Here is a 27,966-nt window from a genome sequence, read left to right as displayed (position 1 = left end):
ACACAGATACAACACTAGCTTGTTGTTCTTCATTTCCACAAAGCCATGTGCTTTTGAAACCTATAGCCCTGTAGTTCCTTTTGACAAACACAGGTGCAGGGAAAAAAAAAAAAAAACACTTTCTTTTTTTCACTTCTGTTATAAGAAAACCAGTGCAAGTGTGATGATAATAGCAGCAGAAACTGTGCCTCAAGGTTGGAGTGACCTTGGGACAGTAGGAATGAGTAGGGATTGTGGCAGCCCAAGTACACATGTCCTGTCTGAAAAGAGTTCTGTGTGGCCAACCCAGTGCTACAAGGTCTGTTTTGTTGTTGTTGTTGTTGTTTTTCTTTCAAGAAAAGCTGTGAATCTAGATTTTTTGTGTAAAATGTCATTGTTAAATATTGGCAACTTATTTAAAAAAAAGTTTTTTAATCTTAAGATGGGTTGATAGAGTGTGGACTGAATAGGAGCCATCTGATTCATGGGCTGCCAGTTTGCACTTTCCATGTCTTACCCTCATGCCTTTGATCCTCACTCAACTGTCGATTACCTCTTAACTAAACTGGGAAGCTAATAGTGTTGATGTAATAAATGGAAAATACTGTCCCTTTTGTACAGTGAAGCATAGAAGGTACTATAAGAAATGGCCTGTATTAGTGGTTCTCAAATTTTAATGTGCATGAATTTGCCGTGAACCTGAGTATAGTAGAATTGGGGTTGAATTCCTGTCGTAACTTAACTAGGATGGGGCTCCCCAAATGGTCTGGTGCTGCGTGCATTTTGAAAAGCACTGGCTTATTGCCTCCTGTCCCAGTTCTGGTGTAATGTCCAGCCGCAGCATGCCTTCTCATGCATTTGGCCTGTGCTGGCTCCTTGTATCTGTACACGCACATGAACATAAGACCTGCAGAGAGCCCCCTGCTGTAAACAGAAGTGACGCAGAGCCCTTCTCTCCCGACAGGAGCAATGTCCGTGATGCCGGCCGTGCACACGTTCTCTCTCTTTGCGGGACTGGCAGTCTTCATTGACTTTCTTCTGCAGATTACCTGTTTCGTGAGTCTCTTGGGGTTAGACATTAATCGTCAAGAGGTAAGCTGGTGCCAGGATTATAGTCTGTTTAATTTGAGTCTAGAATCTAGAGGAAGCAGCTAGCAGGTATAACCTTTGTTCCCCTCTGTGCCCTCAGAAAAATCGGCTAGACATCTTTTGCTGTGTCAGAGGTGCTGAAGATGGAACAAGCGTCCAGGCCTCAGAGAGCTGTTTGTTTCGCTTCTTCAAAAACTCCTATTCTCCACTTCTGCTAAAGGACTGGATGAGACCAATTGTGGTATGCGCTTCTCTGTGGCTTTTCTCTTTCTCTCACTGAAACAGATGATCACACGCCTTCTAAGAAGTCAGACAGCCTGGGAAGGAGATTCTTACAGCTGTTAAATATATCTAAAAAAAAAAAAAAAAAAGCAAAAGCAAATATGGAACAGTAGATAAAATGTTTTGCCCATGAGCTTTCATCAGTCCATATAAACAAGAGTTTTCTTTAAGTTTTGTATTTTGAAATAGTTTCAGATTCACAGAAAGTTGCAAAGAAACTTTTATTTTTCCTTTAATGATGAGGAAATAGAAGCCAAGACAGGTGAAGTGGTTTGCCCCAAGTCACTAAGCCCATAAGTGGCAGAGTCCGGATTTGCACCCGGGGACTTGGACTCTGGGTGCATGGTCTCACCCACTGCCCTGTACTCCCTACTAACCTGTCATTTAAGCTTTTCCATTTTAAAAAATCCTGCTTTTTGTGTATGCTGAAGATTTTATTTCTGGTTGTAAGCTTATTCTACTAAGCAGTCTCTGTCTTGTGATTCATTTGTTGTTCCAGATAGCAATATTTGTGGGTGTTCTGTCATTCAGCATCGCAGTCCTGAACAAAGTAGATATTGGATTGGACCAGTTTCTTTCGATGCCAGATGTAAGATGACTTCCTTTTCTTTTTTAACTTCTTTAGCTGATGATGAATACATTTTTCAAAACATGCATGTGGGTGTTTCAAGCAAGTGCCTGCTTCTAACTGCGAATGGTGACAGGGTTTCCAGGGTTAGGAGAACTGCCCAGTGCACTGCCAGTGTGGGCTGCTTGACATTCTCACTGAGCCCCTCTGGGCACAGCTGCAGAACACGAACAACCAGTCTTATGAGGTTACTTAGGAGGTGCTCTCCTGATTGTGGGGCTAGCAGGAGGGGCACCCTGCGGCCCTGGGGGCAGGACTGGCAGTGTTAGGAATCATGAGTCCAGCTGGAGGCATCTCAGCCAGCAGTCTCCTGGCACCCCCCTGTTCTCCGTGATCCTCACCTTGCTTGGTTACTATCAGAGTACTGTCACTCTCTCCTATTCTTTGTCTTTCAGGACTCCTACGTAGTGGATTATTTCAAATCCATGAGTCAGTACCTGCATGCGGGTCCGCCTGTGTACTTTGTCCTGGAGGAAGGGCACGACTACACTTCTCCCAAGGGGCAGAACATGGTGTGCGGTGGCATGGGCTGCAACAACGATTCCCTGGTGCAGCAGATATTTAATGCGGCACAGCTGGACAACTAGTCAGTACTGCCTCGTCTTGTACTTCAGAAGCAGTGGGGGGCTTTCAGCCAGGCCATCAGCTCAGGCCTGAAATGTCTCACTGAGAATAGACTTTCTTGGAAAAGTTGTTTTTACGCAAAATGTATGTTAAATCTGGCTTTACCTTAACAAAACCTTTGAAAGGACTAATTTACCACCTAATACTTGGAAGGTTGTTTTCATTAAGTGCTCATATAGTTTTTCTTTTGACTGTTAGCAGCATAAAGTGTAGAAAAGGAAGTGAAGTTTTAAGAAAAGTACTGAAACTAAAGACTTCCTCCCTATGGAGCAGCTCAGTAACCCTGTCTCTCCTCTCTAGTACCCGGATAGGCTTCGCCCCCTCGTCCTGGATCGACGATTATTTCGACTGGGTGAAGCCGCAGTCATCTTGCTGTCGAGTGGACAATATCACTGACCAGTTCTGCAATGCTTCAGGTACTTTCATCTCCTTTACCAAATCTTTCCCTTTTTGCTGAAAAATTTTCAAATTATCATTTAAAAATCATTTGCATCGTGCCTCAGTTTATACCTATTTGTATATCAAAGCTGGGTTTCCCTCCCTGTGTCATCGTTCCTTTCCTCAGTCATTCATTCTGAAATTGTCACGTCATTCCTGGCTCAGACAGCTGCCCTCGGGGCTGCAGGCTGAACAAGGGTTCCTGGCTCAGGCAGCTGCCCTCAGGGCTGAACAAGGCCCACTTCTTGGGAGTGTGGTTTCCAGATAAGGTTTCTCATCCTGTCCTGACTCCAGCGATTGCCTCTCAGGATTGGTACCTGGCCTTAGCTTCTCAGAGGAGGGCTTTTCTTTTCTTTATCACTTTGCCCTATGGTTTTATAGGAGCATCGAGGTTGCCCTGGAATTTTCTTAATAAAAACATGGACGCCTTGGGCTCTGACCAGTCAAGGCCATCCTTGAAGGAGGAGACCTACTTCAGGGCAAAAACGATGCAAAGTATGCCTAAGATGAAAATGGTATTTCAGATCATTAAACTATGAAATTGACATATGGCTGAAGCTTTTAGATAAGGGGAAAGATTATCCCTCACTAGTAAGGAAAATAATTGGTAGTTGAGAAAGTAATGCCCCTCACTGTCAGTATTTTTAAATGTGTTACAAAAAATCTGGAGACCTATTCTTCTAACAGTCCTCCCTGCATGTCTCCACCAGTGGTTGACCCCGCCTGCGTCCGCTGCAGGCCTCTGACTCCGGAGGGCAAACAGAGGCCTCAGGGTGGAGACTTCATGAGATTCCTGCCCATGTTCCTTTCGGATAACCCTAACCCCAAGTGTGGCAAAGGGTAAGTGCTACTGCCATTACAGATAAGCATCCACTGCAACTTCAATTTGCAATAGAAAACTAGGAGAGGACTGGGCTAAAACAGTTGCATGGGAACATCCTCTTCTCTGCCCCACCCTGTCCTGGTCCTTTGGTGGAAGCAGGGAAACTGAAAACACCTTTTTAAGAAAATGCCTCAGGCTGGGCACGGTGGCTCACCAAGGCGGGCGGATCACGAGGTCAGGAGATCGAGACCATCCTGGCTAACACGGTGAAACCCCATCTCTATTTAAAAAATACAAAAAACCAGCCTGGCGTGGTGGCGGGCGCCTGTAGTCCCAGCTACTCGGGAGGCTGAGGCAGGAGAATGGCGTGAACCCGGGAGGCGGAGCTTGCAGTGAGCAGAGATGGCGCCACTGCACTCCAGCCTGGGCGACAGAGCGAGACTCCGTCTCAAAAACAAAAAAAAAAGAAAATGCCTCATAGTGTTCAACTGATTGTATCTTAGCATGGCATTCACATCTCATGCTGTCTCTGCATCCTCCTCCCACGTGGGCATGAGAATGAACGCAGATTCCTGTGCACATTCCGAGCGGGGGTGATGGGGAGAACGGCCTGCTGGTAATCCAGGCCTGAAGGAACTCAGCCTGCTCAGTTGTGCTGATGGCAGCTGCGGCGTCATCTTAGCTTTGGTAACGTTATCCCACATTAAGGTTGCGATTCCTTTATTCCTGTCATGGTCCTTGCCAGCCCATCCGTGTATGGGGTTATGTGCTATCTCACTCCCCCATCCAGCCAGGCAGCCAGTTACCCATGGAAGCCAGATATATGGCCCAGAAGTCTCTGGGGTTTGGAAGCTTTGGGAAGCAGAAGATGAGTATCCCCATGTGTGTTAGGTAAACCCTGAACTTAGCTTTTTCATAAGAACATACATCTGACCAGAGTCACATCAGCGAATCATCGCTATCATGCATGTGCGTTGAGACCTATTCTAGGTACCATGGGATGACTCCCCCTAGAAGTAAAGTAGAAATGAATCTTGCGTATTGATTTACTCACTGACTGATGCTTTGGCCTACATAAAATAAGCTGCAGTAGATTCCGTTTTTCTGAAGGCAGTAGCCAGCGTTCCTGGGGAGCCTCCAGGGTGCCAGCGTCATGCCGGCCACTCCCTGACATTATTCCAGTTATCACCACACAGCCTTGCGCAGGTGGTGGTATACCCATTTACAGAAGAGGAGACGGGCTCAGAGGAGGTCATTTTGCTCAGGGTTACATGACCAGTAAGTGGCAGGGCCAAAGTTGTTCCCCGGGCCCTTGCCCTTTCCTGCCTGCTGTTACGCAACAGGACTGAGAAAACTCTGTACGTTTGATTATACCTGAAACCAGGTGGAGAAACAGCAGCTATGTACCGAAGAACCCAGAGCAATCAAGAAAAGCCCATTTGGCTGGGCACAGTAGCTTACGCCTGTAATCCCAGCATTTTGGGAGGCTGAGGTGGGCGGATCACCTGAGGTCAGGAGTTCAAGACTAGCCTGGCCAACATGGCAAAACCCTGTCTCTACCAAAAAAAATATAAAATTAGTCGGGCATGGTGGCAGGTGCCTGTAATCCCAGCTATTCGGGAGGCTGAGGCAGGGAGAATTGTTTGAACCGGAAGGCGGAGGTTGCAGTGAGCCGAGATTATGCCACTGTAATCCAGCCTGGGCTACAGAGCAAGACTCTGTCTCAAAAAAAAAAAAAAAAAAAAAGCCAGTCTGAGCAAGAACAAGCTAAAGCTTTGGTATTCCCTTATTCGGGGGCCTTCTTCATCCCTGTAATGTACGGCTGGGTCTGACCTCAGCCCAGGGTCAGGTGATTTTGCTTAGCCTCCAGTACTCAGATTCTGCTGATACTTTGCAAGACCTGGACTCTGACACCCAGGATGCTTTCCTCAGGGGGCATGCTGCCTATAGCTCCGCAGTTAACATCCTCGGCAATGGCACCAGGGTCGGAGCCACGTACTTCATGACCTACCACACTGTGCTGCAGACCTCTGCTGACTTTATTGATGCTCTGAAGAAAGCCCGACTTATAGCCAGTAATGTCACCGAAACCATGGGCATTAATGGCAGTGCCTACCGGGTATTTCCCTACAGGTAAAGCCTGACCTTTTTCAGTGGGGTTTGCCCAGCAAAGGGCCTACACTGGGCGGGAATGGGGAGGGTTCCCTTGGCAAGATGCTGATTTTCAGGTTGGGTTCTGGCCCCCACTCCGTTCCGAGCACAGGGCAATATATCAAAGAAAATGGGTGCTGGGCAAGGGGGTTCAGAATCTAAAGCCTCTCTGAAGGCCTGAGGGCCAGAGACACAGAACTTGATCTCTGCGCTACCACACAGCTGCAAGAGACACACACTGGAAAATGGCTCAAGGCAAGGGGGCGCTTGGAGAGCAGGTGGCTTAGAGCGGGGCCAGGCCTACATCCTTGGCCAGCAATGGACCAGAATCCCCAACTGCTGGTTATTTGGGATGTTGCCTGTTTGTAGACTTTTTATATTGTTAGGGTTTTTTTTCCCCCAGCAAGAAAAGTATTATGTATGACATGCTGAATTTGAAAACTGTAGAAAGGTAGGAGAAACAAGTGATTTATTTTTCCTGCCTGCCCATGATCTCGCTTAAAGCAAGAAGGCCTGGATTTGTTTGGAAGAAGTTAAGAGCCGATTAGCTCCACAAGAAAATAAATGAAAGCATTTTTTCCTCAGGCCTTGCACGGACCCCGCTGAGCCTGAGGTAGTGTCTCAGGATAGATCAGGATTCGTATTTGTTTTTTTTTTTTTTTTTGTCCCCCAGAATGCTGTGGAATGCTCTCTGTAAATGTCTATAAAATAGCATAGATTGGGCTTATAAACAAAAACTTTATCAAAAATACACATTTTGCATCACTGCTGGGCCCTTCTCTGGGTGGTCAGTGGCCACGAGAGGGCGAGTGAGTTGCTTTCGATGAGTCTTGTAGACAGCCAGCAAGGTTTTCTGCAAGGGATGTTTCCTGAGGGAGTCTGACCACTTGGCAGTGGTGACAAGACGAACATGCAGTGTTTGGGAGTGAGAGCGAGCTTTAACGAGGCCTCCCCCCTCCTCTCCAGTGTGTTTTATGTCTTCTACGAACAGTACCTGACCATCATTGACGACACTATCTTCAACCTCGGTGTGTCCCTGGGCGCGATATTTCTGGTGACCATGGTCCTCCTGGGCTGTGAGCTGTGGTCTGCAGTCATCATGTGCGCCACCATCGCCATGGTCTTGGTCAACATGTTTGGAGTTATGTGGCTCTGGGGCATCAGTCTGAACGCCGTGTCCTTGGTCAACCTGGTGATGGTGAGTCCTCGTCCACTCTCAATTTGTTCCTAGCTCCTGTTTCACTTAGGGGAATTGCTCTCTTGGATTCCATGTAAACCCTAAGATGGAAGAAGATACCAAGTCTGGCGCTCGCTCTTGGCGCACATGGAGAGGCAGGATGAGTGCTGGATGAGTGCTCGATGGTGGTGGGACAGGGCGTAGAGGGAGCGAGCATTGAGTTGAACATCTGGGAGCATAAGCACATTACAGGGAATTCTGTTCAGTTTTTTCTCTTGTCCCATTCCTTGCGGCTATACTAGTATACCTGATGGTGCCTGCCTCTGACCATGGAAATGTGATTTCCTGGCCTAGTTCCGGCCTATTCCGCCTGTAATTTGTTGTTCTTTAGAGATTGCACAAGCCTGTAGCCTAATGACAGCAGCGTGTTCACTTTTTGCTTAGAAAATTGCAGCCCGCCCCAGGAGCTCTCTGACCAGTGCCTTCTGCCTCCCGCCTCCCATGTGGTTGTCAGGTGCTTTTCATCATTAAAGATGAGAGCACTGGAGAATATATTCATGGAAAACAGAACAGGGTATCTGTACTCTCAGATGTGAACCCTGCTTCAGATAGGGGAGCGCGAGGTCCAAGAAAAGAAGTTGTGACAATGCGCCAGCTCGGTGCAGGTGGGGTGACCTTAAGGGGTTCCAGCAACTTCTCCTGATCAAAACAAACATGCCACAGAAAACCAGGCTTTTGGCTGTGTGTAGAGAGGGCCCCAGAAAGTTCCTGGTACAGTCTAGATTGGTGTGATGGAGGCCTTGTAAGTCCAGTGGGATGCTTGGCCTCCTCTAGCACCCAGGGTGCCCTGGTAATTAGCCCCCATCCTGGGAACAGGGTGACTGCCTAGGGTCTTCAACAGGAAGAGAGCCATCATCCTAAAGGCAGTGCTTTATTTCAGAGCTGTGGCATCTCCGTGGAGTTCTGCAGCCACATAACCAGAGCGTTCACGGTGAGCACGAAAGGCAGCCGTGTGGAGCGTGCAGAAGAGGCACTCGCCCACATGGGCAGCTCCGTGAGTACCCTGAGCAGGGCCACGCCAGCAGAGTTGCACCCTGAAGTGTCCTGCTTAGTGACTGAAGAGTCTGGATCCTGTACTTAGAAAGCAGCTCCTAAGGATTGCAAGCTTTCAGGCAATTCATGAATTAGCTGCCACATCATGAACAGAACAGATGTTCTGTAGCACTGTACCTGTCGGTGCGGCTCCTTTTTAGGTGGCAGTGTGCTGAAGCAGGAAAATAACAGAAAAGTTAAACGTGAGACAGCTGCCAGTCTTTTCCATTTAAAATGCAGGCAGGGGAGCCCGGGCCAGAACCCAGCGTGTGATGTGCGGTTGGTGCCTGGAGAGTCGTCTTGGTTCAACTCTACACCCTGGCTTAGCCTATCTCTTTACCACTGTAGAAAATACTTGGTAAAGAGTAAAACTAAAACTTTGTTTCGTAACACTTTTAAACATTTTTCACTTGAGAACATAAAGATACTCAATTTAGAGACACAATGCGGCGTCTATGCAGAATACACAGCTTTTACCTTGGTCATACCTCTCCCCCGGGATCATAAGGCAGCAGATAAAATAGTGTTAGGTAGTAGATGATGCTACCTGGGTTCAGTTCCCATTGCTTTGGACCTTGAATATTAAGAAATCCCCATAAGGGCTGGGCACGGTGGCTTATGCCTACGTAATCCCAGCACTTTGGGAGGCCAGCGTGGGCAGACCACTTGAGGCCAGGGGTTCGAGACCAGGCTGGCCAACATGGTGAAACCCCATCTCTACTAAAAATACAAAAATTAGCCGGGCATGGTGGCGCACACCTATAATCTCAGCTACTCGGGAGGCTGGGGCAGGAGAATCACTTGAACCTGGGAGAAATCCTTGTAAGGAAGTGTTTCCATTACAGGTTGGTAAAAGTGGTGTCTAACACAGTATCTCTTCTTTTAGGTGTTCAGTGGAATCACGCTTACAAAATTTGGAGGGATTGTGGTGTTGGCTTTTGCCAAATCTCAAATTTTCCAGATATTCTACTTCAGGATGTATTTGGCTATGGTCTTACTGGGCGCCACTCACGGATTAATATTTCTCCCTGTCTTACTCAGTTACATAGGTAAGAGTTCTTGTCTTAAAAGGGTGGCATAAGAGGAAGCACATTACTGAAAGGGGATTCTGTCCTGAGGCATTCTTTTCAAGTATTTGAACTCATACTAATGGTCATTTGATAAATGATACTGAGTAAAAAAAAAAATTATTCTAAGAGAAAAAACCCATCCAGGGGCTTCATGATGGTGTAGACTACTTCACTAGTAAGTTGCTGATGTTTTTTCTGGAGGCCTGGAGCCAGCCCTTGAATGGATCTGAGTGTCAGCAGGTGGGGCAGCTCCTCCCTGCCGCTGAGATGGAGGAGTCCGTCCTGTAGTCGGCTCCCACACCAGCAGCGCTGCAGAGCAGCTTTTTATGTCCCTCACGGATTTCCCGTTCTCAGCAAAGTGCTGCCTCTGTTCATCTCGAGACTATTCTTGATCCTTTTACTTCTATGGCCACTTCACCTTGCACAAAAATGACCCACGGTTGAAAGGACAGTACTGATTTGCTTGACTTAAAGCTTTGTCACTAAATTGGAGCACTGAAGTAAAAGATTAAGAAAATGAGGGGCTTTTTATCATCTCCGGGCGATAGAAAGTAGTTCTATTACAATCTAATACACTAGCTCCTTTTCTTTAAGACAAAAAAAAAAAGAGAGATGAGCACTTTGGAAGGCTGAGAGGGGAGAATCGTTTGAGACCAGCCTAGGCAACATAGTGAGGCCTCCATCTCTACAAAAATACAACTGGCCAGGTGAAGTGGTGTGCGTCTGCAGTCCCACCTGCTTGTTAGGCGAAGGCAGGAAGCGTGCTTGAGCCCAGAAGGATGGGTTCAGGATGCAGCGAGTCGTGTTCATACCACTGCACTCCAGCCTGAGGAAGAAAGCAAAGAGCCCCTCTCCAAATGGGAGAGAGATGTGGTCTCACTCTGTTGTCCAGGCTGGTCTCAAGCAGGTCTCCTGCCTCAGTCTCCCAAAGTGGAATTACAGGCGTGAGCCACTATGCCCAGCCAACCAGTTCCCTTTCTCCTGCAGAAATAAGAAAAATTATTTTTCTCTCTCATAGGGCCATCAGTAAATAAAGCCAAAAGTTGTGCCACTGAAGAGCGATACAAAGGGACAGAGCGCGAACGGCTTCTAAATTTCTAGCCCTCTCGCAGGGCATCCTGACTGAACTGTGTCTAAGGGTCGGTCGGTTTACCACTGGACGGGTGCTGCATCGGCCAGGCCAAGTTGAACACCGGATGGTGCCAACCATCAGGCTGATTGGCAGCAGCTTTGAACATAGTGCCCGTGAACTCAGGAATGCACTTGACTTGGGAAGCAGTATTACTAAATCTGGAGGCAACCACAGGACACTAAACCTCTCCCAGCTTCTTCAGGAAAGAAACCTCATTCTTTAGCAAGCAGGTGGTGACACTAGATGGCTGTGAATGTGATCCACTCCCTGACACTCTGGAAAGGCCAATCAATGCACTGTCTCTCCTTTTAGGAGTAAGCCATCCCACAAGTTCTGTACCACAGTTTTACTGATATTTGAGGTTGTAGATACACTTTATAACATTTTATAGTTTAAAGAGCTTTATTAATGCAATAAATTAACTTTGTACACATTTTTATATAAAAAAAAAAAACAGCAAGTGATTTCAGAATGTTGTAGGCCTCATTAGAGCTTGGTCTCCAAAAATCTGTTTGAAAAAAGCAACATGTTCTTCACAGTGTTCCCCTAGAAAGGAAGAGATTTAATCGCCAGTTAGCTGTGGCATGAAATGAGGGACAAAGAAAGCATCTCGTAGGTGTGTCTACTGGGTTTTAACTTATTTTTCTTTAATAAAATACATTGTTTTCCTAAGTAAGTTTTGGGGTTGCCCTATCTGCTTTGAGAGACAAGTAGAAAAGCTAAATGGAAGAGATTCCATCCTGTCCTTACGGTAACTAAATGCCGTCTTACATTGAGCTAGAAAGAGTCAGACCTACATGTTTCATTAGAGAGTCCTGATCCTTCCCTATCCTAAAGATGTCTTAGGTTGTATAACTATTTGGAGATGAGAATGATCAACCAGGGCCAGGTGCAGTGGCTCATGCCTGTAATCCCAGCACTTTGGAAGGCCGAGGCAAGTGGATCACGAGGTCAGGAGTTCGAGACCAGCCTGGACAATATAGTAAAACCCCATCTCTACTAAAAATACAAAAATTAGCCGGGTGTGGTGGCACACACCTGTAGTCCCAGCTACTCAGGAGGCTGAGGCAGAAGAATCGCTTGAACCTGGCGGAGGTTGCAGTGAACCGATATTGCACCACTGCACTCCAGCCTAGGCAACAGAGTGAGACTCCGTCTCAACGAAAACAATAAATGAGAATGATCAACCAATGTATACTTCATAAAACTGAAACTTTAACAAGCCCCAGGCCCTTTAAAATACTTAGCCACCATTTGCCGTCTTATTCCTGGCTTCAAGAGATATTCCAAGATCTGCTATAAGAGATGGGCTGTGCCTAATAGGTCCTAAATGTGTCTTGACTCAAAACACACCTTCCTTGGTGAGTTCCAGAGCATAACTCAGATTCTGTCAGCATACTGAATTCACTCTGCTACAAATAATGGGCCGAGGGCTAGGTGGGCTGTTACCAAATTGTGTTGTTTACAAAAACGCTAACCCAAGAGTCCTCGCCCACCAGCTGCCAGTGCCCTCTGCTACTCTTTGAGGCTATGGTTACCCCAAGTCTTTGCATTCTCACCTGGTGTGAAATTGGGGCTCCCTCGCAAACGCTGGTTTCGCTGTTCAAAAAACCGGAATATTGTATAGAAAAGCATGTTGTCTTCAGTCTGCTTTGCAGCATCTAAAAATTTTCGTGCAGAAATGTTGTCATGGCCACCAATGCCCCGGATAAACCTTAAGGCAGCTAACACTTGGTGTTTGGAAAGAAGAACTTCTACTATTTCATCATTTGCTGTTGAAAGTCGCTAGGAATAAGGAAGAGAAGTCCAGGTCAGTGCAAACAACAGGAACAGAGTTAGTTTCCATAGTCTAAAACCTCACACATCAGACTTACCTTCAGCATGTCCAGAGATAGCTGATGAGCAGGAGGATAGAAACTCTCTAGGGATAACAGCAGACAAGCCTGAAAGGCATTTTTAGACCTGCTTCAGTTGGAAGGTTAACAGTTAAAATTTTCTGTTTTTAACCACAATGGAAGTAGAAATCTGGCAATGCATACCAAAGGTTTGGAGTCGCTGAGGACGTGGTACTGCAGGAACTGATGCAGCATATAAAAGAGGTTGTGCTGGACAAGGGTTTTGATAACAAGTTCATGTAGGTAATGCTGAGGACAAAAGTAAAAAGTGAAAGAACACTTCCAAATCATTCAGCCACAACAGACTAGAGGCTCCCCGAGGACTGGCTATTCCAACCAACATGGCCAAAGTGTCACTACAAGAAGTGGTTTCATCATGCAGGTAAAGACCCCAACTTGACATTACACTTCCATTCCAACTAATAAGAATGTTGGGAGAGTCACTCAGCATTCTGAGTCAGGGAGGCAGACCTGTCTTAGAATATGAGTCATCTTCTAAGAGGGACTGTGTCTTTTTTTAATTCCTGCTGTTTTAACTTGGGACCAGCTGATTTGAAGGTACCTGTACTGCAATCTGAAACTGGTTAAGAGAACGAATGTATTCCATCAGCACGGCTATCACAAATTTATGAGGCATCTCCTAGGGAGAAAAAAATGTGGTTTTATAAATACCAACGAGGTGCAAAAGGGGCTGCATATAACACTTTATCCAACACCCGCCTGGTTTCCATCTTAAAATGGCCCAGTGTTCATCTTTCACTGGTTTTGCATAAATCGCTCCAGAACCACTTGTCACTGATTATGCTTTAGGCCTGAGTATCAGAAACCAAACTACCAGCTCTAGGTCCTCACCCAAGGAAACTCCAGTGATTCTAATCACATGAAGTCTCCTGCTTTCCTCAACTGCCTTGTTTTGAGCATTCTCAGTCCGGAAGAGGCGGAAAGCTGCAGCCCACCTTCTTTTCCACGAAGGCTGACAGGACATGGGTGTACACATCCGACTGGTCCAGCACCGCCTGGGTCCGCACCGGCCTCTTGAGGAGCGGGCTGCTTCGGCTCTGCCCTGCTTCCACCGCCTGAAAGAAGAAACCACAAACTATGACCTTCGGCATCTTAGAGGAAGGGTGCTGTTTACAGTTCATCCACAAGGACTGCATTCTTCGATGTGGACCCCAGGATATGAGCGGAACACACTTCTTTCTCTACTTAGATAAAATATTTCCTGTGCTGGCTTGGGGAGGGTCTAGGAAGTCAGAATTGGTCATCTTGAAAACACTCCAATGTTCATGGTAGATGAAATGGAAAAAGCATGTGTCAGCAAGTTTTCTCTTAAAATATATCACACTTAGCCTCTTACAATTTTTTAACTTCCTGTCTAAGCTTCTTAATCCTGGACCACGGGCATTTGTTATCTGGCAAAAATGAAACGGCCTGCTGCATCCCTGCTTTATGAAGTCCTGATCCTACAATAAGTGAGGAGCGCCTGCATGGAGTCTCCAGGGATTTTTAGGTGGGAAGCCAGAGCACCACAAGTCCCGAACAGGAAAGCTCTGAGACCTTGACGACCTCACCTGACGTTTGAAAGCAGTTCCGGCTGGGCGCGGTGGCTCATGCCTGTAATCCCTGCACTTTGGGAGGCCAAGGCGGGTGGATCACCTGAGGTCAGGAATTCCAGATCAGCCTGACTAATATGGAGAAACCCCGTCTCTACTTAAAAAAAAAAAAATTCAAAATTAGCCAGGCGTGGTGGCACATGCCTGTAATCCCAGCTACTCGTGGGAGGCTGAGGCAGGAGAATCACTTGAACCCAGGAGGAGGAGGTTGTGGTGAGCCAAGATCTCGCCATTGCACTCCAGCCTGGGCAACAAGAGCAAAACTCCGTCTCAAAAAAAAAAAGCAGTTCAGATCCATGCAGATTATGCAATAGCTGTGGGGTGTAGTCTGAGAACCTGCATTTCCAAGAAACTCCAGATGCTGCTCACGTGGCTGGTCATTGGCCCCCACTGCTGAGTCATGTTGTTTATGGAGCCCAGTAGACAGTGCGGGACAGCACAGAAACTGCCATTTGGGATCAGACCTGCTGATTCCCACAGGCCAGAACACCCACGGCAATAGGGTTCAAAAGGACTCAGCCATCCCTCATATCTGACGGGGTGGAAATGGACACTGTCCAGGCAACCGGCCCTCTTCAGTGCCTATCTCAGACCTCTTACCCTTCCACGAACAGCTGAAGGGGAGTGCAGTTCCGGGGCTTTTGTTGGTTTAAAACCATGTTCAGCCTAGGACTAATCAGATCCTGGAAGTGAAGTCAGTCATTCTCCTTGTCCTAAACTTTTCTTCTTTCTGGCTTCAGGAGGTATGACGTACGAGTAATACAGTGGAAATTGGTGGCGATAAGCCATGGTTACTACCTTCACTACAAACATGCCTGCTAAGTGCTAACACTGAATCGTCACTATCTCAACAGGACGCTATCTCAACAGGAAAGAAAGGTGTGGCAAACAGAAATACTTCAAATTTAATTTACTAAGTCCTCACTCTGGCAAAACAGAAAAATATACAAAATATTGCAAAGCAGAGACTGATTTTTCTCATCTATATATAACAGTAGGCCAAGGATCTACAGGCAAGATCAAACACAGATGGGGGAAAAACAAAAACAGTGAAGGTATGGGCCGGGCGCAGTGGCTCAAGCCTGTAATCCCAGCACTTTGGGAGGCCGAGACGGGCGGATCACGAGGTCAGGAGATCGAGACCATCCTGGCTAACACGGTGAAACCCCGTCTCTTTAAAAAATAGAAAAAAACTAGCCGGGCGAGGTGGCGGCGCCTGTAGTCCCAGCTACTCGGGAGGCTGAGGCAGGAGAATGGCGGGAACCCAGGAGGCGGAGCTTGCAGTGAGCTGGGATCCGGCCACTGCACTCCAGCCTGGGCGACAGAGCGAGACTCCGTCTCAAAAAAAAAAAAAACAGTGAAGGTATGAAGTGAGATGTGGCCTCCAGCTCATGGGATGCAGGGCCCCTGAATTTACTACTTCCCCACTATCCCCCACTATCGCCACCTTGCCCTGTGGCAGGCAGCAAATCTCAGTGACGTTATTCTAATCTATAGGAAACAATTTTGCATCATAATGACTTAGAAAATACCAGGGAGGGGGTGGGGGAGGAGGACCCTTTGTCATACTCCATGTAACTCACCATCGCGTAACTCTGCTCGGCATCCAAGTACTTTTTATACTCATGGTTGAGTTTATCAAAAACAGTGGCTATCACGGGCAGCGACGCTCTGTCTGACTCACTTAACACTGGAAAGGCACAAGGTTCACACGGATCAAACCAACTTCATGTCAGCTTCAGAATTTCCACACGTTGCTATGATAAAAACTGATCTCAAAAGGTTACCAACGCAAAAGTACCTTTAAGGGACACTCCAAGAAATGCAGTACTTTAAAGACCTGATACCTAGACGTCATTCGCAACCCCTTTCTGGTTACAGTTAAAAAAAAAAAAAAGCTATAGCAGGCCAGGCTCAGTGGCTTATGCCTCTAATCCCAGCACTTTGGGGAGGCCGAGGCAGAAGGATCACTTAACGCTGGGAGTTTGAGACCAGCCTAGGCAACAAGGCAAGACCCCATCTCTACCAAAACAAAACAAACACCAATAGCACATATTGGTAGGGGATTCTTTTTTTCTTTTGCTTTTTTTTTTTGAGACAGGGTATTGCTCTGTCGCCCAGGCTGGAGGTATACTGGCACAGACGGCTCACTGCAGCCTTGTCCTCCCGGCCTCAAGCAATCCTCCCTCTGCAGCCTCTGGAGTAGCTGGGGCCACAGGTGTATACCACCAAATTCAGCTAATTTTTTTTTTTTTTTAAATAGAGACAGGGTTTTGTCCTGTTGTCCAGGCTGGTCTCGAACTCCTAGGCTCAGGCAATCCTTCTGCCTCATGCTCCCAGAGTGCTGGGATTATAAGCATGAGCCACCATGCCTGGCCTCAGTAGGGGATGCTTAAAGAAGACACATGCAGTGACGTGGCTTGGATTTTGAAAGAGGTGTGTGGGAAGGCCAGGGGCGGTGGCCCACTCCCCTCCTGTGTGCCCACTTTGATTCAGAACCATCCCATTTATTGTTCTTTTCTCTACAAGTATCTCTACAAGTCATCTTTCCATTTAGCAGCCTTTCCTAGGGGGTCACATAGCCACCCCTCACACAAAGAATGAGGCTATGGATTACAGACAAGGCACAACAATCTGGCCCACATCCCGATAAAAAGTGTTGGGCAGCACAGGCCTCATACCAGAACCAGACCAAGGGGGAAGGATTCAACTTACTCTGTGAACAGACAGACAGGATGACCATCTTGCATTCTTTTCTCTGGAGGAGAAAGTCCATCAATCTTCCTTTGTCTGGTAAGAGATTTACTATGGGCTCAAGTTTCACTTGGAGGTTCCAGAGGTAACCTGGATTTTAAAGAGGCAGCAAATATAACAGTATGATGCAAACCATAACAAAAGCCCAAAAGTGGTTCCCCTAAACATCTGCAGGGTGAGTGGTGATAAATGTAGCTTTTTCTTCCTAACCAAAGCAGAGCCAAGCCATTCAAGAACATGTCTACAACAGAAGGACTGATGGCCAAACTACTGCACACTTGGCTGACTCTTTCCAAGTAACCTCTGCATTCAGGGGCACATCAATGGTGTAGCTCCCTAGTCCTTCATGCCAAACAGGGCCTTCCCTAGACCTAGTCCCTCTTTTAATGTTTAAAATAGAAAAAGATGTCAACATGTGGCATCAACTTCAGTCCTGTGCTTTGGTTTCTCCTACGACGACTCATTAGTTTAAAACATAACTCCAGAGGCTCTCAATGGAACATCGATCATCCATTCATCGACCCATAAATGTACTGATCACCCACACTGCCAGCATCTGGTGTGGCCTTTCCCAATTGGAGTTCTGCAGAATGAAGTGCCACATAAAAAATCATCTGGGTGATCCCTTTTTCAGTTGTCCCAAGGCAGGTGCAGAGCAGCTGTACAGGAGAACACCAGCAAGATGCACAGGAGAAAAATGACTTCATTACATACAGTGGATGCTTCCAGCATCAGGGCTAATTCTCTCCTCAAGAATTCTTAGGAATTCCAGAGGAAAGGCTCGAAAATACACAGAGGATTAAAGAGTAACATAGGAAATTCTCTAATACCAGTCTGGCAAGGTATTAGAGACACAGGTTAGGGCAACATGGCAAGACCCTATTTCTAAAAAAAAAAAAAAAATTATAGGTGGCCGTGGTGGCTCACACCTGTAATCCCAGCACTTTGGGAAGCTAAGGTGGGCAGATCACGAGGTCAGGAGATCGATACCATCCTAGCCAACATGGTGAAACCCCGTACCTATTAAAAATACAAAAATTAGCTGGGTGTGGTAGTGCATGCCTGTAACCCCAGCTACTGGGGAGGCTGAAGCAGGAGAATCGTTTGAACCCAGGAGTCAGAGGTTGAAGTGAGCCGAGACGGTGCCACTGCACTCCAGCCTGGCGACAAAGCGAGCTTCTGTCTCAAAATAATTATTATTATAATAAATTAACTGGGCGTGGTGGTGTGCGCCTGCAGGCCCAGCTACTCGGGAGGCTAAAGTAGGAGGATCGCCTGAGCCCAGGAGCTCAAGGCTGCCGTAAGCTGAGATAGCACTACTGCGCTCCAGGCTGGGTGACAGAGCAAGACCCTGCCTTAAAAAAATAAGATTTCTCTAATAAACAGATTACCCAGGAAGAGACAACCAATAGGCTGAGGAGGCTTCATCAGCAAGGCCAGAAAGAGGAGCACACCTCCTGGGCTCGTGCAGAACACAAAAGGGCATGGACACCGGAGGGAAGGTCAATGGGAGAAGCGAAGGGAGACAGGCTGGGGTGGAGTCTGGCTTTCCAGAATGGGCTTAGGCACGAGAATGGCTTTCTTAGTTGTTGCTTTATTAATAGTAGTATATGTTCTTGATAAAATGCACATATAGTAGAAAACAGTATAAAGTGAAAAAAAAAATCCCATTCCCAAGGTTGAAAGGAGGGGTCATTTCTCAGAGATTCACCTTAAAAATGTCCCTGGCTACAACTGGGATCCAAAGTCAACAAGCACCATGTTCTAACATGACAACTGTCCCGCTGACCTACCTTGGCTTGCACTGATAATGATGTCAGGTTGAAAGACAATCCAGGATGAAGAATCCACATGTTATAGGAAATTCTAAACCAGGAAAAGACGAAAACAAAAGGCAAAACCAGTTTCCATTAGCACACGCCCCTGCCCCCCATGTGCTGAGTCCACGCTGAACACGGGGCCCCTGGAGAGTCAGGGAAGCTGGCTGCGGGGTGGCTCCCAGAGCGTTATTCACAGCTGCCCAGAGGAGGGCTTCAGGACCACTCTGTAAGGGTGACCACTTGCCCTGTTGTGCACGGTGCCAACGCCTTAGTAAAGGATACAGAGTTTACACGGAACAGGAGACTGGCTGGTCACGGCAGCAGGACCTACAAATTGAGAAAACGTTAAGTGCGATGCAGCCAGAAAACGCTGCGAATGCTGGTACTTACGACGCAAAAGTCAGCACTTTTTAATGTCGTGACAAAATGTTCATTCAGCTGTAGTTAAGGAAGAAATGAACTGTTCCATCTCACTGATAGCACATACGGGGAGGAAGGGGGAAGGAGGTGAAAACAATCCAGGAAAATCTCACCAAGAAAAAGAAAGCACATCAAGGCTTCCATCACTGTGGTTTGGGTTTTTTTTTAAATAACCAAAGATGACTCATGATCATTTACAGATGCACATTAAGGAACTGAGAAATTTACTTGGAGGATTCAAAATCAAATACCCAGATCATCCACGGAGAATGTTTCAAATAAATGTGGCTTGTAGCTTACCACAGCTTAATTATCTTTTTTTGAGGTGGAGACTCGTTCTATCGCCCAGGTTGGAGTGCACTGGTGCGATCTTGGCTCACTGCAACCTCCGCCTCCCAGGTTCAAGAGATTCTCCTTCCTCAGCCTCCCAAGTAGCTGAGATTACAGGCATGTGCCACCACACCCAGCTAACTTTTTTGTGTTCTTAGTAGAGATGGGGTTTCACCATGTTGGCCACGCTGGTCTTGAATTCCTGACCTCAAGTGATCCATCCACCTTGGCCTCCCAAAGTCCTGGGATTATAGGCGTGAGCCACCATGCCCGGCCTTTTTTTTTTTTTTAAAGACAGATAGGGTGTTGCTCTGCTGTCCAGGCTTGAGTGCAGTAGTTGATCATAGCCCACTACAACCTCGAACTCCTTGGCTCAAGTGATCCTCCTGCCTCAGCCTTCAGAGTAGCTAGGACTAAAGGCACGTGACCACTGGAACAGAGCTGCTAACTTTTTTCTTTTCTTTTTTTTTTTTGGAAAGACAAGGTCTCTCTATGTTGCCCAGGCTGGTCTCAAAGTCCTGGGCTTAAGTGATCTGGCCACCTCAGCCTCCCGATGTGCTGGGATCATAGGCATGAGCCACTGCGCCCAGCCACTTAATTAATTAGCTTGATTATCCATTGCTTAGAGTAGGTCCAGGCACAGTGAGCTCGTCTGGGAAGCAGACCCCCAAAACCTCACATGGCGGGGACCCTTAGCAACCAGTTAGGCAGCGCCACAAGCTAACCATGACTCCTGGTTCTGTTCCAATTACCCAGGTGCAATCAAGGCAGGTTTCAATCAGCTGGTCAGAGAAAAGGTCATTGTGAACAGACTGCCCAAAGCCAGGAAAAAGCCCAGGCAGAGAAGCTTTGGTGAAGAACACTCGCACTTTGGACCTAAGGATCAAGGTCTGCACTGAGTGCACAGCCCTCATCTTTGTGTGGCTGACCTGACACTGTCAGGTGAGAGCTTTCGTTTCCAAGGCCCCCCAGATGATCCTAATATGTAGTCAGATTGAGACCCACTGTTCTAATAGGCCCAAAACAAAAAGAAAAAGGGTGGCTGACTCTTCCCAAAGTGCTGGTTATATCTGTCTAAACAGGCCCATTCAATTCCTGAGCACGCCCACCCAGTGGCAGCACAGTGGGCAAGACACACGGATGCGTCAACCTGCCAGGGCTCACAGCCCAGCAGGAAATGAAAGTCACTAACCTCTGAAAATGCTTTGCAGCCCAAACTACCTAGATCCCCAGACCCTCGGTGGATTCCTGACTTCCTCCTATCGATCTCTGCACTGGCTATGACTGTGACCCAGCCTCGCATCTGTTCCATTATAACCAGATGGTTAGAACCTGATGCCTCCTAACTGGTCCTGTACCACTGGAACAGAGCTAAAGGTTCTAAGCCAGGGGTGTCCAATGTTTTGGCTTCCCTGGGCCACATTAGGAAGAAGAAGAATGGTCTTAGGCCACACATAAAATACACTAACATAACTAACATAGCTGATGAACTTAAAAGAAAATCATTAAAAAACCTCATAATGTTTTAAGAAAGTTTAAGAATTTGTGTTGGGCTGCACTCAAAGCTGTCCTGGGCTGCATGTGGCCCACAGGCCATGGGTTGGACAGGCTTGTTCTAAATGTTTAGTTTTTTTCCCCAATTCACCAGCAGTTACATTCATGCCAAGTGGGCAGCAGACACAAGACAATCACTTGGCAAAATCTATTCTTTCAATGCTAACATTATTTACAGAGGAAAAGGAAGAAGCTCGAGAGAACACAGGAGACCAAAAGACCTAACCAAATGTCTGTTAAGAACCAGCTCCTTCCTCCCACTGTGCCAGAAAGTAACTTAGCTTTTGGCTGATCCAGCAAGACAGGGCAGTCAGGCTGACGATGCTGCTCTTGCTAAACTTTCAGCCAGAGCCCGATTCTGAATCTCCTGGGTGAAAGGTACAAGGAAATCCTGACTGCAGGCTGGGTCAACCGCCCAGTGCTGTCTGACAAAGAATAAAATATTAGTACCAGGGTTCCAAGTGTGAGCCATCTGACTACGTCTTGTACACTGAAACCTCAGACTAGCCAACTCTGCACTCCAGTCTCCTTCAGAAGAGAGCCGGGAGAGACTGCTGCTGGGAGGGACAGGCACAGCAGACAGACCCTGTGGGAACGCAGTGAGAAGGCGGCCATCTGCAAGGAGGCCTGCAAGCAGGGAGGCCCCAGAAGAAAGCAAACCCGCAGACATCTTGAACTTCTAGCCACCAGAACTGTGAGAAAATAAAGTTCTATTTAAGGAAAAAAAAAAAAGAGAGAGAGAGAGTGTTGAATATTCTTTCAGTTCTGTGTGAAAATCAATTACACTGGGAAAAGGCAAAATGAAGCAAATAAATGACTTTCCCTTTTCCTGAATTCCTGGCCTCCACTCTTCTGACTTCCCAACCCCACCTCTCCAGGCAGGAGGAGGACTGATTTGGGTAAGCCTAAGAGCCACAGCCAAAGCACTTACTGTGACTGTCAGTCCCAAAGAATGCAATATTCATCATCACTGTCACACGGAATGTGAGGAGGAGAAAAGTGATCCCAGGCTAAAGTAACAAGCATACAGCCAAAGTTAATTTCAGCGTTACAGAGCTCAAACAGAAAACGTTATGGACGTATTCAGTATTAAAACATCTTTCACCAACAATGAGTAATCAAAACTATCCATTCTACAGCTAAGATAAATTATTTCCTCCCAAGGGAGATTCATCTATCTTAGAAAATGCTTTTTTCACAACATAATTTTAGCTTATATGATCAGTAGTAGTTGCATTTTTTAAAAAACTAGAACAGGCTGGTCACGGTGGCTCACACTTGTAATCCTAGCACTTTGGGAGACTGAGGCAGGCGGATCATCTGAGGTCAGGAGTTCAAGACTAGTCTAGCCAACATGGTGAAACCCCATCTCTATCAAAAATTTAAAAATTTGGGCCAGGCGTGGTGGTTCATGCCTGTAATCCCGGCACTTTGAGAGGCCAAGGCGGGCAGATCACTTGAGACCAGAAGTTCAAGACCAGCCTGGCCAACATGGTGAAACCCTATCTCTACTAAAAATACAAAAAAATTAGCTGGGCGTGGTGGCGCATGCCTGTAATCCCAGCTACTTGGGAGGCTGAGGCAGGAGAATCACTTGAACCTTATCTCCTCTCACAAGTATTTAAGCAACTGAATACTTGGTTCAATTGCTTGAATACTTCACAACCTTGAATCTTGTGAGAGGCAGAGGTTGCAGTGAGCCAAGATCAAGCCACTGCACTCCAGCCTGGGCAATAGATTGAGGCTCGGTCAAAAAAATAAATTTAAAAAAATATAAAAATTAGCTGGGCACAGTGGCGCATACCTGTAATCCCAGCTACTTGGGAGGCTGAGGCAGGAGAATCACTTGAACCCAGGGGGTGGAGGTTGTAGTGAGCCAGGATCACACCACTACATACCAGCCTGGGCGACTGAGTCAGACTCCCTCTTAAAACAACAAAACTGGAAAAAATGGCCCCTGGCAAAATCAGACAGATCTGGGAATCTCTGTTTACTCCTCACTCCACTTTTAATGTGACTCCCAAAGATCATGGTGAGAACACAGCCACGTGGTAAAACAGCAGCACAGACTCTTCTACGGAACCCATTACCTGCGATGGGGATCTGATAGGGCTGGATCGATCGCGCGGGAAGCACCGGGTGGTGGAAGGTAACGGAGCCATCAAACTCTCCCCGTAACTTGATATCAAATATTACCGACGTCTACGTGGGGGAGAAAACAAGACTGAGGCCAAAATGAATCACAGTTTGCCCAGTCCCTTTCATTCCATCCCATCTTGCTGTTTAGATCAGTTTAAAAGCCTGTGTTTGCATCTCCTCCCTATAGGCTAGTTCTTACTTGAAGAATTTGTCATTAACATTACAACTCTCTTTTAATATCTTTATCTCCTCTCACAAGTATTTCCTGCATTTATGACATGCTACCTTTGACAAGCTCAAAGTGACCTAAGCAGATCTCTGTCATTTCCACTGGAAACATCTTCACGTGTCAGAGAGTTAGCGTCACCACCCTCTGGGAGGGTAGAGGAGGGAAGTGGCTTCTTTATACCAGAGGCCCAGCCCACAGGACCCATTCTAGTTGTCCTGGTCCACACGGCCTCAAAACCATTATCCCCTAGCACTATCATCCATGCTCACAATTGCAATAGAGAGTTCATGTACTCGTGGAATGGAGCGGATTCCCACCTCCTTCCAAGGTCAAATCTCAAGTGTTACTTTCTGAAACAGTTTTCAATTATCTTTAATCAACTGACACAATCACTTTTTTCTAAACTACTTAACCCATTTCCATCTGGAAGATGAAAACTCTTAGCATAAAAAATAAAAATGCACTTTCTAATCTTACTCAGACATTTTGCCAATTTTCTTTTCTTTTTTTTTTTTTTTTTTTCCCGGAGACAGGATCTTGCTCCATCACCCAGGCTGGGTGCAGGGGCACAATCTCAACTCACTGAAGCCCCGACCTCCCAGGCTCACGCCATCCTCCAGCCTTAGCCCCACAAGTAGCTGGGACTATAGGCATGCGCTACCACACCCGGCTAAGTTTTTTATTTTTTATATAGGTGGAGTTTTGCCATGTTACCCAGGCTGGTCTCAAGCTCCTGGGCTCAACCAGTCTGTCCGCCTTGGCCTCCCAAAGTGCTGGGATTACAGGCGTGATCCACTGCACCCAGCCGCCAATTTTCACAAGGCTTTTAAGCAACCTTAACTTTGGTAGAAACGCAGACAGCTTGTACCTCTGTGTCCTGATGATGCACGACTACCAGGTTGTCCACCACGTTCAGGGCAAACTTTCCTGTCCTATTTAACTTCAATATGTGCATCTTTTTACAGGCACCTTCTCTGTCGGATAGAAAGCAAAAAATAGATCAACAAGCTGCAACTCACATTTTAAAATCACAGAGAGAGGGGAAAGAAAGCATGAAATCTACCGTGGCAGATGATAGAGGACCACCTCCGCTCCTGTGCTGTTGGAGGTCCGAGAATGATGCCTCAAGAAGAGAACATACAGCTGCCCGTATCTAATTAGGGAACAAAGAGACAAAAATCACATCTGGCCATTCAAAATTCCTTTGCTCTAAATGGCATCACAGTTAAGTAAATTATGAGATATTCACTTAATGGAATATTTTGCTGCCAACAAAAATGCTTACAAAGAAACATGCAGTTACTCAAAGCCTATTATAAAGTTAAGTGGAAAAGAGAACACACACTAAATACAGCTTGATCATAATCTTTTAAAAGAAAACCCCAAACCTAAGCATAGAGTCTAAAATGATTAGAAAGAAACACATGTTAATAGTTATACTTGAGTGATATGCTAATAAGTTCATTTTCTCTTTCTGTTTTCCAAGTTTTGTATAATGAATGTATATTCCTTAATAACAGAAAAATATAATCACTTTTTTTTTTCATTTTTCAGAGACAGGGTCTCCCTCTGTCACGTGCAACCACAGTTCACTGCAACCTCCAACTCCTAGGCTTCGGTGATCTTCCCTCACCTCAGCCTCCCCAGTAGCTAGGACTATATGCACATGCCACCGTGCCTGGCTAATTTTTAAATATTTTTGTAGAAACAGGGTCTCACTATGTTGCCCAGGCTGGTCTTGAACTCCTGGCCTCAAGGCACTCCTCCTGCCTTGGCCTCCCCAGTCACTGGTATTACAGGCGTGCGCCACCATGCTCAGCCTCTTCTATTTAAGTGCCATCTAATAAGTGTTGCTGTGAACAGTTCCTGAATGCATATTCTAGTCCAGTGGTAAACTCTGTGCTGGGCCTGCCCAGGGACAAGGAGACCAAGGTGGGAGGGAACAGGTCCCCACCTCCACTTCAGCCAGGACTGCTCTCGCTTTATCTATTGTCCAGACAGGAATGCTGGTTGGGCACGGTGGCTCATGCCTATAAACCCAGCACTTTGGGAGGCCGAGGCGGGAGGATCACCTGAGCCCAGGAGTTCAAGGCCAGCCTGGGCAACATGGTGAAACTCCATCTCTTCAGAAAATATAAAAATTATCCAGATGTGGTGGCATGCACCTGTAGTCCCAGGTACTCGGGAGACTGTGGCAGGACAATCACTTGAACCTAGGAGGCGGAGGCTGCAGTGAGCCGAGATCATAACACTGCACTCCAGCCTGGGCAATAGAGTGAGACTCTCCAAAAGAAATTTAAAAATAAACAGGAAAGCCACAGAAGAGTACCAAAAAAAAAAAAAAAAAAAAGGAAGAAGAAATAAAGAACATTATACTACCAAAAAGTTTGAAAGTTTAGGGTTTTTATTAATCTCTACTGTGTGTTTAAAATTTTCATTACAAATTTAAAAACTGAGATATCTACTTTTTCAAATGAAAATATACCTTCGTACTGCCGGGCGCAGTGGCTCACGCCTGTAATCCCAACACTTTGGGAGGCTGAGGCAGGCAGATCACCAGGTCAAGAGACTGAGACCATCCTGGCTAACATGGTGAAACCCTGTCTCTACTAAAAATACAAAAATTAGTTGGGCATGGTGGCACGTGGCTGTAGTCTCAGCTACTCGGGAGGCTGAGGCAGGAGAATTGCTTGAATCTGGGAGGCAGAGGTTGCAGTGAGCCAAGATCATACCACTGCACTCCAGCCTGACAACAGAGCAAGACTCCATCTTAAAAAAAAAAACAGAGGCCGGGCGCGGTGGCTCAAGCTTGTAATCCCAGCACTTTGGGAGGCCGAGACGGGCGGATCACAAGGTCAGGAGATCGAGACCAACCTGGCTAATACGGTGAAACCCCGCCTCTACTAAAAAAATACAAAAAAAAAACTAGCCGGGTGAGGTGGCGGGCGCCTGTAGTCCCAGCTACTAGGGAGGCTGAGGCAGGAGAATGGCGTAGACCCGGGAGGCGGAGCTTGCAGTGAGCTGAGATCCGGCCACTGCACTCCAGCCTGGGAGACAGAGCGAGACTCTGTCTCAAAAAAAAAAAATAAAAAGAAAAAAAAATAAAAAAAAAAACAGAAAAAGAAAATATACCTCCATATATAAGTAATTGAGTTCCATGTTTGTTACATAAAAATCTTAATGTATTTTCTTATTTAGAACGATTATTAACTTAGCTTTTTAAAAAAAAAAAAAATTGGCCAGGCACAGTGGCTCACACCTGTAATCCCAGCACTTTGGGAGGCCAAGGCAGGTGGATCACTTGAGGTCAGGAGTTCAAGACCAGCCCGGTCAACATGGTGAAACCCTGTCTCTACCAAAAATACAAAGATTAGCCAGGCGAGGTGACATATACTTGTAATCCCAGCTACTTGGGAGGCTGAAGCAGAAGAATCACTTGAGCCTGGGAGGCGGAGGCTGCAGTGAGCCGACATTGCACCACTGCACTCCAGCCTAGGTGACAGAACAAGATTCTGTCTTGAAAAAAAAAAGAAGAAATTATAAAACAAAAACACTAAGAAATAAATTGATTCAAAGTTCTTGTTTTATCAGGCTAGAAAGGTAAAGGAATTCCTTAGCATCACAAAGCTGATAAAAATCAAAAAAGAATGCCAAAAACACTGCAGGTTTTCTATGTTCAGAGGATCTAGACACTGAATACCCAGGACAAGGGGAGTCCTCCTTATGTGTTCTAGGGGTCAGGGCACCATGTGGTGCTTGTACCACACTCCTTCTATTATTTATATTACTGAAAGCAATCGCAGGATGGAGTTCTCTCTGACACAGACATACACGGTAGCCATTGCGATGTCTCTTTCGGAAAGGCTGGGTTTAGTTGACTTAGGTGCAGCTGGTAATTCAATCTCAAACTTGGGCAGCTTTGACATAGTGCCAGCCTGTTTAGGGGGAAAAAAGTTTTAGGAAAAACTTATTAAACCCTTTTGATGTTTCACCATTCCCTACGTAAAACCAACAAGGATAAACATAGACTTTGGATCCTTTCCACCGTCCCCCGTGTCCCCTCACGGCCTATCTGCCCAGCATAAAATGAATGGCTCCATGAGCTGACGGGTACAGAGTGCCCTCTAGTGGTCAGAGCGTGACATTACAGCTGGAGGAACCTGTCCCTAACGTGCCTGACACATGAGGATGCTACAGCAACAGGGGACAACTGGGGAAATGTGGTTTTTTCAGGGGAGGCTTCCTTTTACCCTAAAGTGAAAAGGCTGCAGGACATTCTCCAGGACCGTGGTAGACAGCAAGATCACGGCGCTCTCGGGGCAGTACATGTACCAATTCACATTGAGATTGTGGCTCTTCAAGAGTTTCAGGCTCCGTTTCTCTGGTAATACCTGAAGCAGAGTTTAAGAACCAGGATTTTCATTTAAAAAACAGCAAACTAATCCCAGCACTTTGGGAGGCCGAGGTGGGCAGATCACCTGAGGTCAGGAGTTCTAAACCAGCCTGGACAAAATGGTGAAACCCCGTCTCTACTAAAAATACAAAAATCAGCCGGACGTGGTGGCACATGCCTGTAATCCCAGCTACTTGGGAGGCGGAGGCACAAGAATTGCTTGAATGAACCTGGGAGGCGGAGGTTGCAATGAGTCAAGATTGCACCATCACACTCCAGCGTGAATGACAGAGCAAGACTCAGTCTCAATAAATAAATAAATCAATAACAGCAA

At 46.5% G+C, this 27,966-nt stretch overlaps 2 protein-coding genes across 4 annotated transcripts in view; one reads left to right on the top strand and one right to left on the bottom strand.

The window, feature by feature from the left end:
* Positions 1–11,157, top strand: part of NPC1 (NPC intracellular cholesterol transporter 1) — a 55,601-nt gene extending 44,444 nt beyond the window's left edge. The window contains exons 15-25 of the mRNA XM_025364996.1: positions 944–1,071; positions 1,169–1,309; positions 1,850–1,939; positions 2,374–2,564; positions 2,903–3,018; positions 3,751–3,880; positions 5,796–5,996; positions 6,981–7,212; positions 8,132–8,245; positions 9,170–9,332; positions 10,372–11,157. Coding sequence (XP_025220781.1) covers positions 944–1,071; positions 1,169–1,309; positions 1,850–1,939; positions 2,374–2,564; positions 2,903–3,018; positions 3,751–3,880; positions 5,796–5,996; positions 6,981–7,212; positions 8,132–8,245; positions 9,170–9,332; positions 10,372–10,454 — 1,589 coding nt within the window. The 3' untranslated portion in view covers positions 10,455–11,157. The remainder of the gene's footprint in view (positions 1–943; positions 1,072–1,168; positions 1,310–1,849; positions 1,940–2,373; positions 2,565–2,902; positions 3,019–3,750; positions 3,881–5,795; positions 5,997–6,980; positions 7,213–8,131; positions 8,246–9,169; positions 9,333–10,371) is intronic.
* Positions 10,869–27,966, bottom strand: part of RMC1 (regulator of MON1-CCZ1) — a 29,050-nt gene continuing 11,952 nt past the window's right edge. For 2 of the 3 annotated variants that reach the window (XM_025364998.1, XM_025364999.1), the window contains 15 exons: positions 27,490–27,630; positions 27,071–27,174; positions 24,303–24,392; positions 24,108–24,213; positions 22,962–23,073; positions 18,850–18,894; positions 18,541–18,594; positions 16,709–16,837; positions 15,577–15,683; positions 13,337–13,456; positions 12,943–13,020; positions 12,525–12,629; positions 12,360–12,428; positions 12,045–12,270; positions 10,869–11,031 (listed from right to left, as the gene is read on the bottom strand). In XM_025364998.1, coding sequence (XP_025220783.1) covers positions 10,952–11,031; positions 12,045–12,270; positions 12,360–12,428; positions 12,525–12,629; positions 12,943–13,020; positions 13,337–13,456; positions 15,577–15,683; positions 16,709–16,837; positions 18,541–18,594; positions 18,850–18,894; positions 22,962–23,073; positions 24,108–24,213; positions 24,303–24,392; positions 27,071–27,174; positions 27,490–27,630 — 1,566 coding nt within the window. In that variant the 3' untranslated portion in view covers positions 10,869–10,951. The remainder of the gene's footprint in view (positions 11,032–12,044; positions 12,271–12,359; positions 12,429–12,524; positions 12,630–12,942; positions 13,021–13,336; positions 13,457–15,576; positions 15,684–16,708; positions 16,838–18,540; positions 18,595–18,849; positions 18,895–22,961; positions 23,074–24,107; positions 24,214–24,302; positions 24,393–27,070; positions 27,175–27,489; positions 27,631–27,966) is intronic. The other variant, XM_025365000.1, reaches the window with a different exon arrangement.

This window comes from Theropithecus gelada, chromosome 18 (assembly GCF_003255815.1).
Source record: "Theropithecus gelada isolate Dixy chromosome 18, Tgel_1.0, whole genome shotgun sequence".
NCBI lineage: Eukaryota > Metazoa > Chordata > Mammalia > Primates > Cercopithecidae > Theropithecus > Theropithecus gelada.
Note: the sequence above shows the minus strand (reverse complement) of the source record. Positions and strands in the feature narration are given on the sequence as shown.